The sequence below is a fragment of the Elgaria multicarinata genome, chromosome 11, assembly GCF_023053635.1.
Source record: "Elgaria multicarinata webbii isolate HBS135686 ecotype San Diego chromosome 11, rElgMul1.1.pri, whole genome shotgun sequence".
NCBI classification, from domain to species: domain Eukaryota; kingdom Metazoa; phylum Chordata; class Lepidosauria; order Squamata; family Anguidae; genus Elgaria; species Elgaria multicarinata.
Genome location: NC_086181.1, coordinates 20,955,395 through 20,968,221, shown reverse-complemented (window position 1 = coordinate 20,968,221; position 12,827 = coordinate 20,955,395). Strand labels below are relative to the sequence as shown.

The 12,827-nt window shown below is 39.4% G+C and overlaps 2 protein-coding genes across 2 annotated transcripts; both read left to right on the top strand.

Annotated features, from left to right (window-relative positions):
* Positions 1-655: 655 nt before the first annotated feature.
* LOC134405323 (olfactory receptor 1361-like) lies at positions 656-2,978 on the top strand. The gene is made up of 2 exons (XM_063136567.1): positions 656-673; positions 1,959-2,978. The coding sequence occupies exons 1-2, from the start codon at positions 656-658 to the stop codon at positions 2,976-2,978; spliced, it is 1,038 nt and encodes a 345-aa protein (XP_062992637.1).
* A 4,068-nt stretch (positions 2,979-7,046) lies between these two features.
* On the top strand, positions 7,047-8,584 carry LOC134405322 (olfactory receptor 8H3-like). The gene is made up of 2 exons (XM_063136566.1): positions 7,047-7,064; positions 7,628-8,584. The coding sequence occupies exons 1-2, from the start codon at positions 7,047-7,049 to the stop codon at positions 8,582-8,584; spliced, it is 975 nt and encodes a 324-aa protein (XP_062992636.1).
* The last annotated feature ends 4,243 nt before the right edge of the window (positions 8,585-12,827 follow it).

Genomic DNA, 12,827 nt, shown 5'->3' with positions numbered 1-12,827 from the left:
CCCAAAGTGCCTTACAACTTAAAACAATAAAATCACTTGAAAAGCAGAGAATATTGCTCTCCTCAAATATATTATTCCACTTTGATATTGCCAGTTCCTCCCTTCCTAAACATTTCCCTTGAGTGTAGAAAGTGCTGTAGCACTTGGGAGTGTGTATGTGGGGGATTAGTTAATATGCCAAAGGAAACCTGCTCTTCTTCTATAAAAGGCAGCTCATATCCAAAATATTATTTCAGATGTAATAGGCTACCTGTTTATGTGTTTCTGCTAGTAATATGCTAGGGGTGGACATGATTTAATTTAATTCACATATCAGAGCACCTGCCATGAACCATAAATTTGGACCATAAATTCATTGGAATGACATTTTCTCCTTCTGCTTTAGAGAAAGAGACACACAAGGGGCAAAGAAGATGTCCACATTTAGGTACTGTATGTAACAAGTTGTCATGGGGTTCTTCAGGTTTAAAATTCCTAGAACAAAGACATTTCACTGAACATTGCTTTGTGTTAACTAATGAAAACAGTTGCATCATCACAATGGAATATCACAGTTTTCAGTCAGAAAATTAATGCTATAAAACAAAATCTATACCTGAGGAACGCCTGGGGAAATTATATTCTGGTTGCTGATAGTTACTTTTATACATCAATTATGTCTACCCCACTGAAGGTATGTGTCCATTTATGCTTTTCTTATTAAATGCTATTGTTAGCAATGCTGCCTAGAATTATTTGTGTACATAGATGATTGATTTCAGGGACATTTGCACAAGTGTTTCATTAGTAGGGACAATAATCTATTTGTCTCAGCATTCAAGAAGGTCAGGAAAAGTATTGAAATCTTAAAAGCCAAGAGTTTGGAGGGAGACCAGGGCAACATATCCTTAAATCAGGGAACTAATCTCAACACCAAATAGCATAGTAAAGCTGAGAGTGGTTGAGTTAAAAAAAATAGCTGAAGCCAAAGAATATAAAATAAATTCTTTATAGTTGACTGGTATTATTTTTTCACCCAAAAGAAAGACTGTAGGATAATATACAGTGTAGGAATGTTTCTTGTTACAGAATGATTCATGAAAAAAGTGACATTCAGTGTCTCATTGGTCTGGGGTATGATCCTCGATTTGAGTGCTTCAGGTCCAGGATTCAAACCTGAGATGATCCTAGTGATTATAGGGGAAGCTCTGTAACTATGCAGATGCTTTAGAGTAATACAGTTGCTTTGCATGCAGAAGGTCCCATGTTAGATCCTATTCATCTTCAGGTAAGGCTGGGAATGACTCCCATCAAAAACCCAGGAGAGCCACTACTCATGAATGTAGACAATTTTGAGCAAGATAGACCAATGTCTGTATAAGTCAGACCCAGATGTTCCAGTATTCCATTCCTATATGATTCTATCTCAGACACAGACCAAGGCAACATGATCTGAAGGGTCATGATGGAGCAACAACCTTGCTGAAGCTAAGCAGTGAGACCACATTGGACTTTGGAGTCATACTGTATTCCTATCAACACTGCCATGATTTTCATGGTGAGAATACAAGTGGAATACAAAATCTTTTTTTAAAAACAAAAAACAAAACATTATATAAAACGTACAAATGTGCTGTTCAGACCAAGCTCCATGTCACTAGATGCACATCTATAGAGTACAGAACTACATCCTTATTTGCATGCACCCCCCATTGAATATAATGGACATGGATGTACATATAATGGATGTACGTTTCATGTTCTGGTTTACACCTATGGTTCATGAAAAGAAAAGACATACAAGAGATCCTGTAGTATTCTATTGATATCTGAGACCATGGGGCAGAAAGGCAGAAACTTCATTTAAATAATGGGTTAGGTTTTGTACATATCTAATTATTTTTGCTCTATCCAACCTTTTTGGGGGAGTTCCAAAACAAAACAAGAACTATGATTTTCCATTAATATGGTTTTTGCAGGTGCAGTTATTTGACAATGCCACATTCAAAAATCAATCATACATAACTGAATTAATTCTTCTGGGATTTGAAGAGAACCAGGTATTACAAATTCCGCTTTTCCTGCTGTTTCTCCTCATCTACATTGTGACCATGGCTGGGAACATCCTCATTATTCTACTAGTTGTCACTGATCAACACCTTCACACCCCCATGTACTTTTTCCTTGGGAACCTCTCCTGCTTGGAGATCTGCTGCAGCTCAAATATCTTACCAAGGATGTTATCCAGTTTCATCACAGGAAGGAAGACTATATCTGTCAGTGCATGCTTTGTACAAGAATATGTCTTTGGTTCACTGGGAACTGTGGAATGCTATCTCTTATCTGTAATGTCCTATGACCGGTACTTAGCTATATGTAAGCCTTTACATTATGTCACCATGATGAGTGACAAACTGTGTCTTCAGCTGACAGTCAGCTCTTGGATTAGTGGTCTTCTGTTAAGTAGTATGACAATGATTTTAATATCCAAGTTAGTTTTCTGTGTTGACAATGAAATTGACCATTATTTTTGTGACACCTTTCCACTTATAGAACTATCTTGCAGTGACACCCAAATATTAAAACTTTTTGTGTATGTTGAAAGCTCCATAATCACCTTTCCTCCATTTACACTGACCTTAACATCCTACTTTTTCATCATTGTAGCGATAATGGAAATTCCTTCTACTACAGGGAAGCAAAAGGCATTTTCCACTTGTTCCTCTCACCTCTTGGTAGTTACCATTTTTTATGGCACACTGATTAGTATCTATGTTATACCAAGTACTAATAGACTGAATGGCTTTCATAAAGTCTTCTCTGTCTTTTATACCACCCTGACACCCATGCTGAATCCCATCATATATAGTCTGAGAAATAGGGAGGTAAAGGATGCCTTGAGAAGACTTATTGCATTTTTGTTTGTTAAAACCCAGAAGAAAATCAGATATAAGAACAGCTATGTGTGTTGTTTTCTCATTAGTGCTTTCAAAATATGATGATGATTTTTTAAAAATGTAGTCAGTTCCTATGTGACTGTCACATAATTTTGGTTCCTATGTCACTGTCAAATAATTTTGTAGAGATACACATGTCATTTCTAAACATAAATTTGTAAAGATACATTTTTGTGTCCCTAAGAATGTTATGGATCAGGATACCTATATCTATATCTGTAACCATTGTTGTGGAATTTAACATTTTGAATTATATTCAATATTCTAACTTGCAACTGTAGCATAATAATTATTTATTAATAGTTCCGTTTTATTTTCCCATAACAAAATCAGTCAGCTTCTAGATGAATTTTAAGTCAACTCCCAATCACTTAGATTTGTTTCAAAACATATAGAGTTTAATGTGGGATAGCAGAAGGCTGATCTAGGCCCATTCAAAGACGCTGCTCAGGCCGCTTCCCCCTCACGTGTTCTTCCATTCGAATAATCCCCCCTCCCACCCGGCGGCTCTTCTGGCGCGTCCCGGTGGCAGCGGCTCCTCCTGCAAAACACTTTTCTCCCTCAGTGTGTTTGTATTTGCGTTTGCGTGTGCACGGCAGACGAGTTCAGCTCCTGCCTCTCACTCTCCCCCGCAGTGTCATCTCCCCGGGACTCTCTTCGGTGTGTGCTCGCACACGCGCACACAAATGCAAATACAAACAGAAGGAGCCGCCGCCGCCGGGACGTGGCCAGAGCAGCGTCTTTGAATGGGGTAGAGATTCTTCCACAGGCGGCGCTGCCTAGCTCACAGTACACAAAGTAAAGAAAGAGGTGCTTCTTTTAGGATACGTCTTTAAAAAAAGCGCACGGAAGCGCCTTCGCAACGACGTGTAGATCTGGCCCTAGATGGGGAGTGAAGATATTGAGGGTGGGAGGGAACACATTCAAGAGAAAATTCATTAAAGGGAACTGATACCTTTAACCTTGAAGCAAGAGGTAGATATGTGGGGGAGGAGAAACCAAAAGGCGCAGCAACTGGTCACCCTTCACCACTCCAAATATAGCCAAGCCTTGTAATATTGCTAGACGCCCAGTGACCCTACCACAGAAGAAATCCCCACAATCCCTCCACAATTCATCATCTCATCAGAGTGACAGAGGAACTACTTTTTGAAAAGTTTGGACAAATTACTTTAAATTACTTTAACCAGACACCTAAAACTAAATAGCAGGCAGCAGATCCAGCATCAGCATCAGTTACTTCCACTCAGAAACGAGTCCTACTGATTTCAATGATCCCTAAGGAGGCAGAAAGTGCCAGTGAAATTCTCATTCTCCCAAAGCCCAGGAGGAGAATAGGATATGCAGAGGTGACAGTGGGGTTGTGGAAAACTTATGACAAACAACTTAGGGCCACCTACTTCTCATTTTTTGTTTAGAGCAGCCCTTCCCCAACCTGGTGCCCTACATAGGTGTTGGACGACAACTCCCATCATTGCAAGTCAGTATGTCCCATGGTCTACTAGGACCATGGCAGGTGGCTACTAGGAGGAGGGCTTTCTACGCTGTGGCACCCTGGTTGTGGAATGAGCTCCCCAGAGAGGTCCGCCTGGCGCCTACACTGTACTCCTTTCGTCGCCAGCTGAAGACCTTTTTATTCACTCAGTATTTTAACACTTAATTTTAACTTAAATTTAAATTATACTGTTTTAACTCTGTATTTTAACCTTATATCAATTTTGCTGCGTGGTTTTATCCTGGTTGTGCTTTTTATATTGTATTTTGTATTTGTATTTTTAACTTGTTGGTTGTTTTATGATGATTTTAATTTTTGTGAACCGCCCAGAGAGCTTCGGCTATTGGGCGGTATAAAAATGTAATAAATAAATAAATAAATAAATAAATGGTCAGGAATGCTGTTCTATATCCTTACCAAATACAGGGGCTGCCTAATATTTTTCTCTCACACACATCTCACATATAGCAGCATAACTGATAACAAAAGGAGCACTATTTGTTGCAGATGTAGAACCAGAGCATGTGCTGGCACTTTCAACTTTTGGTCACAATCCTGCCCTTCAAAGAACCAATGTTTTTCTTCTTCTTCTTCCCAATTCTATATGTGAGTATAGGGTAACAATCTTAGGAATGTTTATGAATCAACAAATAAATCATGACCAACTTAAGTCTCATTGATTTGAGTGGAACTACTCTAATTAGTACTAAGCTTGGATCCAATCCAGTATATTTATATCCTACTTTTCAACTCCTTGGAGAGTATTTCATTAAAAGGATGCTACCACAGAAAAGGCCCTGTCCTCATGCACCTCACCTCCATTTGTTAAAAGGAATGAGTAGAAGGGGAGTAGAGATGCAAGTGACAATTCATTCTGAGGGAAACAGTTCAATGCAATCCAGTGCAATCTTATATATGTCTACTCAGAAGCAAGTCCCATTGCTTTCAATGGGGCTTACTCTCAGGTAAGTGTACATATGATGGGTGGACAGCTCAATGAAAATGTCCACCCAGTGTGTGGCCGCTGTAAAGAAAGCAAACTCCATGTTAGGCATTATAAGAAAAGGAACTGAGAATAAAATGGCCAGTATCATCCTGCCTTTATACAAATCTGTGCTGCAACCACACTTAGAATACTGTGTACAGTTCTGGTCACCACACCTAAAAAAGGATATCATAGAGCTAGAAAAAGTGCACAAAAGGGCAACTAAAATTATTACAGGGCTGGTGCATCTCCCCTATGAGGGAAGGTTACATCATTTAGGATTGTTTAGCTTGGGAAAAAGGATGCTAAGGGGAGAAATGACAGAGGTGTACAAAATGGTGCATGGAATGGAGAATGTGTATAAGGAGAGATTTTTCTCCCTCTCTCAAAATACTAGAACCACATGGGGTCATCCCATGAAGCTGATTGGTGGGAGATCCAGGACAAATTAAATGAAGTATTTCTTCACACAGCACATAGTTAAATTCTGGAACTCACTACCACAAGATGCAGTGATGGCCACCAATTTGGAAAGCTTTAAAAGGGGGTTGGATAAATTCCTGGAGGCAAAGGCTGTCAATGGCTACTAGCCCTGATGGTCGTGTGCTATCTCCAGTATTCGAGGCAGTAAGTCTGTGTGCACCATTTACTGGGGAACATGGGTGGGAGCATGCTGTTGCAGCATGTCCTGCTTGTTCATCCTTGGCCGATGGCTGGTTGTCCACTGTGTGAACAGAGTGCTGGACTAGATGGACCCTTGGTCTGATCCAGCATGGCAGTTCTTATGTACTTATGATTGATTGCAGCCTAAAAAAAATGCTGCTAATATTTTAAATGTTCCTGTTCCAACTAACCTTACTGATTAAACTCCTCAGAAAGCATAATTTAGCTTCAATTATAGTAGGAGATACTGAAGGCTGCTAAGTTGCTTCTTGGTGTAGATGATATTTCTTTGATGTTGCAAAGAGTTTATTTCTATTTATTCCATTTAAAATAATTATATTTCACAGTTCCATTTTGAGCTTGCAACTTATGCCAATAAAACCCATTTTAAATAGAAGAAAATTGTTCTCAAATGCATTAGATTGATCTCTCATAGATACTGTCAGTTGCTTTCTTCTTGGAAATTTCCCTTGAGTACAGCATGTACAAAGACCCAGGGAGGGGGAGGAAAACAGCTTATTAAACGTTATACCAAGGGAAATCCATATATAAAGGGAAGCTCATATGCAAAGGATTCTTGAGGTGTGATAGATTACCTTATTTGGTTTTTAAAGTTGGGGATGCTTTCCTTTAAATCAAATCTTAGAGAACCCAAATGGAGACATCTCTTTAGCTTTATAAACCCATGTGAGGTTGTCTCCTTCATCTTTAGAGAAATAGACATAAAAATGGAAAGGAAGGTATTCACATTTAAGTACTGAAACACTCTACTTACTGTGGTCAGACATTTTCTGACTGAGCATGGCTTTTTATTAAATAAAGCCAAAAGTGATATCACACAAATGAATATTAAACAATTTGGACAAGAGAAAGCAATGTGATAAAATAATATCATTGAAAAACCTCTGAAGAAATGTATCCTGGTTCCTGAAATGCTGGATTTAACATTTACATCAGTAAATCCATCATGCCTATTCCGTTGAAGGTATGTGGACCTTTACAGTACTCTTATTAAATGCTGCAATTGATATTTAATATCATAGAACTATAAGGCAGATACTGGATACAATGAAAGAACTTTTAGGCCCAATCTCCATGATATTACACAACATACGTCATTTCATATTCCATGAAACCTTGATTATTTGTGGCTATAATCCAATGTGCTAGGGGTAAGCTCCAATGTAGTGTAGCATTATTTGCTGTATCTCAGTGGACAGTGCACATAACATCATAGAATTAAAATAGTAACTTCGAGGCTCGACTTCTGCAATGTGCTGTACACAGGGCTACCTTTGTACCTAGTTCGGAAACTTCAACTAGTTCAAAATATGGTCACTGGCTGGTCACTGCCCACACTTCATAAATGCAAGGATATTCAGGTTTCCATTGGTATCTGAGACCATGGGACAGAAAAGCGGAAAGCTCAATGAAATTATGAGCCTGATTTTATACATATCAACTTATCTCTTATGTTCTGCATGTTTTGGGACCCAAGATGCAGTGATAGCAACCACTATGATCTGCCATGCCTTTGGTTTTTTTCAGGTACAGCTATTGGAAAGCACAGAAATGAAAAATGAAACATACATAACTGAATTCATTCTTCTTGGATTTGGAGATCACCAGGTACTGCAAATTCCACTTTTCCTGTTGTTTCTCCTCATCTACATTGTGACCATGGCTGGGAATATTCTCATTATTCTGCTTGTTGCCACTGATCGACACCTTCACACACCCATGTACTTTTTACTTGGGAACCTCTCCTGCTTGGAGACCTGCTGCAGTACAAATATCTTGCCAAGGATGTTATCCAGTTTTCTTACAGGCACGAAGACAATTTCATTCAGCGCATGTTTTGTGCAACATTATTTCTTTGGTTCTTTGGGATCTGTGGAATGCTACCTCTTATCTGTAATGTCCTATGACCGGTACTTAGCTATATGCAAGCCACTGCATTACATCACCATGATGAATGGCAAGTTGTGTCTCAAATTGATAGCCTGCTCTTGGTTTAGTGGTTTTCTGGCAAATACTGTGACACTAATTATCATGTCCAAGTTAGTTTTTTGTCATAATAATAACATTGACCATTTCTTTTGTGACACCTTTCCAATCATAGAGCTATTTTGTGGTGATACTCATACATTAAAACTGTTTCTATATGTTTTATGCTCTGTATTCACCTTTCCACCATCCATATTGACCTTAACCTCATACACTTTAATCATTGCAGCCATAATGAAAATCCCTTCCACTATGGGGAAACAAAAGGCATTTTCCACTTGTTCCTCTCATCTCTTGGTAGTTACCATTTTTTATGGTACACTGATGACTGTTTATGTGGTACCAAATACCAATAAATTGAACGGCCTTCACAAAGTCTTCTCCATCTTTTATACCATCCTGACACCCATGCTGAATCCCATCATATATAGTCTGAGAAATAAAGAGGTGAAAGATGCATTGAGAAGACTTAGCTCTTACCTGATTGTTCAAACTTGAAGAAAAGTCAAATATAGAAACAGCTAAATGTGTTGCTTCCTCATTAGTGTTCATTTTGTCATTGTTCAATGGTTGGATTTTCATAATTTGATAGGCAAAAATGTAAACTGCTCTGTGATTGAATTCAACGATACATATGTCTGTAGAAATATATGCTTTCAGTTGTAAAGAAAAATGATTAATTTCCCTCATATAGGAATACTTTTGACTGGTATTTATGCAAAATCTGTGTAAGCAATTAATGTGAAATTTTAATATTTTGAATTATATTTCATGTTCACAAAGAACTTGAAGGCTTCCATCAAAGATCTTCATTAATTGTGCTATTGTGTTGTTGTAAGAACATTAGTCAGTTTCCTGGACAGATAGAGGAGTTAGAGAGGGAATATGTGTGTGTGTGTGTGTGTGTGTGCACGCGTGCTTGTTTTAAGATAGGGTTTGGATCTAGATTTAAGTGCATGAAACTGGGCTGGCAGAATTGGACTTCCATGCCCCATTTCTCCCACAGAAGCCCCTCCACCTTCCTGAAAATGTAGAGTGTTGAGTGGCCAGTTGAATGTGATGAGATGTGATGGGGCATCTCTGAAAACTGATGAGAGGTATCTTCCAGAGCCCTTCTGTCCACGGAAAGTAGATCCAGCATCCAGACCCAAGTAAAAAAAAAAAAGGGGGGGAAGGGTATTAGCTAAAATGTGAAACATGTACAGTGTGTTCATTCAGTTTACTGGGTAGAAACATTATTTCCTATTCTTTATTGAATGACTGCATATTACTGGCGGTTTCATTTATATTCTTTATGGGCCTGTTCAGACAACACACTAGTTAAGCCACTAGACCTTTTGCAGCAAATGGTTAGTGAGCATGTTTAAACTGTGGTTATGTTGCCACCATGGTTAGGATGGGTCACATGACATGGTAAGTTATGTTTCACATGACACACTAAGCCATAATGTTTAGATCAGCATGTTTAACCACCATGGTTTAGCGCGTAGTCTGAACAGGGTCATTGTGTTCCCGTCTGGTTTGATTCCAGGGTGATATATCTCACCCCCATTCTGAACCTTATCTGCAAAGTCAAACTTCTTTAAGGAAAGTCCTACTGCTCTATAGTTTAGTATGTGGTGGTTATAGTTTATTTTGGATGAAGTTATAGTCATTCTGAACCTGGTGGACAGGCTGGGATATGAGATACTTAAGACATAACTAGATGGGGTGAAATCCCAGGGTGAATTAAAAAAAAACGTATTTTCCCCACACATGGCCTAAGCCTACTTGGAATTCTAGTGCTCGTGGGGCGTGCAGTAGCAGGCCCCAACTGGTCTGAGCTAGGGACCTAGTAAGGTGATTATGGTGTGTGTAGCATAAGAATGCCACTGAATCCACCCTTCCCAACAAACCGTGACTAGCTGCTATGTTGGTTGAATCATGGGGTGTGTATGGCAGCAACAGGCAGCAGGCCTGTGCTCGCTGCCAGGGCTGGACCCAACTTGTCTCTACTTTGGGCCATGCACGTGGCCAGAGCAAAACACATGCAGTGCCACAGAAGGCGGTTGCCAAAGAGGCCACACTAGTGGGAAAGCCAAGCTGGTGAGCCCAAAAAGGCTGGGCAGGAAAGGCCCCACTTGTGGCCAAGGCAAGGCTAATGAAGAGGCCCAGGCACAGTGAAACCAGTGCCCCTGGGAATTGATCTGAGTGGAGTAGGTTCCCACACCAAATCGCTGTGCTGGACCAATGCCTGGCCTCTGAGAATGTGTCAGGGGAGAAGCCCCCGATGCTGCATGAATGGGGCGAACACCAGGCCACAAGCCATGTGGCCATGCTCTAGCCCTCATCTCTCTGCTAATGCTTCCACTGGCCCAGCCAGAAAACAAAAGAGGCCAGGGAGCGTGGGGAGCATGGCTTTGTAGACTTACCCCATCCATGTTTGACACTGTCCATGTGCTCAAGGCATGTGGAACATTTGTTTCTCCTCCTCCCCACCCACAAATGCTTCCTACTGCCCGAGTCATGCCAAAAGGATGGGAATAGGGCTTTCCATTAAACTACAGAAAGAATGAGAGAGGCACTGGAGGGTTGCAGCATTATGTAATTGACCAGGAAACTTTTTGTGAGTGTCCAGTCATGAGTCTGCTATAAATAGCTGATTTAGAGGAGCCCTTAGTGATGCTTAGAGGTGACCCACTGGAATAAATGGGGCAAGTAACTTTTCCCTAACTTGTCCTACTTTTTGTGAATGCATCTCAATCTGAGCCCAACCCTATCCACTATGCTGTCAATTTGCTTGTTTCTTTTACATTGATATTCATCTGGCTTAATTTTTCATTAAACTGGTCTGTTGTCTTAAAGACATTGCATGCCATTAACTGACTCATACGAACACACTGTCACTTCAAGTAGTAGAGAGGAATTGGTTCTTCTCTAATTAGCAGAGTAAAATATTTAATCCGGGCACTTGAGAACTTCTTTCCTTGCTGTTTTTTTTAAGTTATTATTTTTATCCCATATCAGCCATATCTTGGATGCCAATGTTAAGGACAGCAGAAAGATGTATGTGTGTGGGTCTTCACCATTATAGTGAAAATTTTGGCCAATCAATATCCCCCCTCTTTTGGATGAGCCCTTTATATAGGAAAGGATACTGGAGAAACTCAAGAAGGACTAAAATGAGTTAGGATTTCTAAGAATCTTCCCTGTAGGATCTGCTGCAGACCAACCTCCCCAGGCCACATAGAGCCCGTGGACTTCCAGATTATTATTTTTACTTTCCTAAAATTTACTCAAATTCATTCATAGGAAAATACACAATTTTCTTCTGAGGCATATGTTGCACTGGAAAATATATACAGGTCAAATGGAATGGGGACAATACTCTAAATGTAGCATGCTAACATAAATGATGTAAATTGTTGCAAAAAATACTTATTTGCATATTTTCCCATACAACAGAAAAAACATCGAATCTGTCTGGCAACTGACACCAGAACGAACAATGCTGCACAATCCATGAAACATGCATGAGATTGGAGTTCACAAAATCCAGACATCCTTATACATATGTACATCTCTAGGTATGCATGGCCATATTGCACTGTAACAAAAATGTTCAATCAGTAGGGGCATGACTGGAACATCCATCAAAACATCCTGGCACAGCCAATCCGGCTCCCCATTTGAAGATATGAATCCCTTTAGTTGAGATTATATGTAGATTTTAGGCTTTCTAGGGAAAATGAATATATATATATATATATAATAGATGATTACCTTTGGATATTGTAAATTGCTCTCTAATGTAAATTCCCCTTCAGGGCAAACTACGGAAGGTGAGGGAGGGAAAGCTTGGGAGCTTATTAATTGCTACACCAAATGAAAATCAGTGCTATTCATATATTAAGGCCCATATCCAAAGGATTATTTTAGCTAAAATGGGTTACTGTGATTAACACAGTATTATTGGCTGCTTCCCTTTTCAAACTTCCAATAAAGAGACATATCCAAAGTTGGTGTGGCTTTGTATTAAAGACATGAAAAAGCAGTGCCATCATTATTATGAAATGTTAGCCAGATTGGGCAAGAAAAAGGAATGTGATAAAACAAGTCTAAAGCTGAAGAATCACTGAAGAAGTTGTATCCTGTATGTTGTAAATCTGGTGCAAAGATTTACATCCTGGAAAAAACAACTATGGCTTCTCCATTAAAAGTATGTGCTATGTGGCCTCTCTCTCTCTCTCTCTCTCTGTCTGTCTGTCTGTCTGTCTGTCTGTCTGTCTCTGCTATACTTAGCAATGTGGCCTAGAATTTTATGTGTGCATGGATGATTGATTTCAGTGTGCCACTTATGGAAATAATAATATAGGTACAGTATGTCGAAATTTGAAGAGGAAGTGAGCTGTACTGAAATTCTAAGCGCCAAGAGTTGGAAGAACACCTTGCTCTAATTCAGGGAATCCTACACATTACATCAGAGAATGAATGAATGAATAAATAAATAAATAATGCTGGTTGAATCAAAAGACCATGACTGGGTACAATGTAAGTTCCAAATATTAACCTTCCAGATCACATGGAATTGTGATACTTGAAGGCTGCAGTTCATTACTTAGTTGCCTAGGTGTAAGACCTGTTGAACTTAATGGGTTTTACATCTGAGTAGAAACACACAGCATTGCACTGTTATTCATTAATGTAGCCAGGTAATATCTTCCTCTCTGAGCAAGAGGAAGGGGGAAATAATTTAATTAAA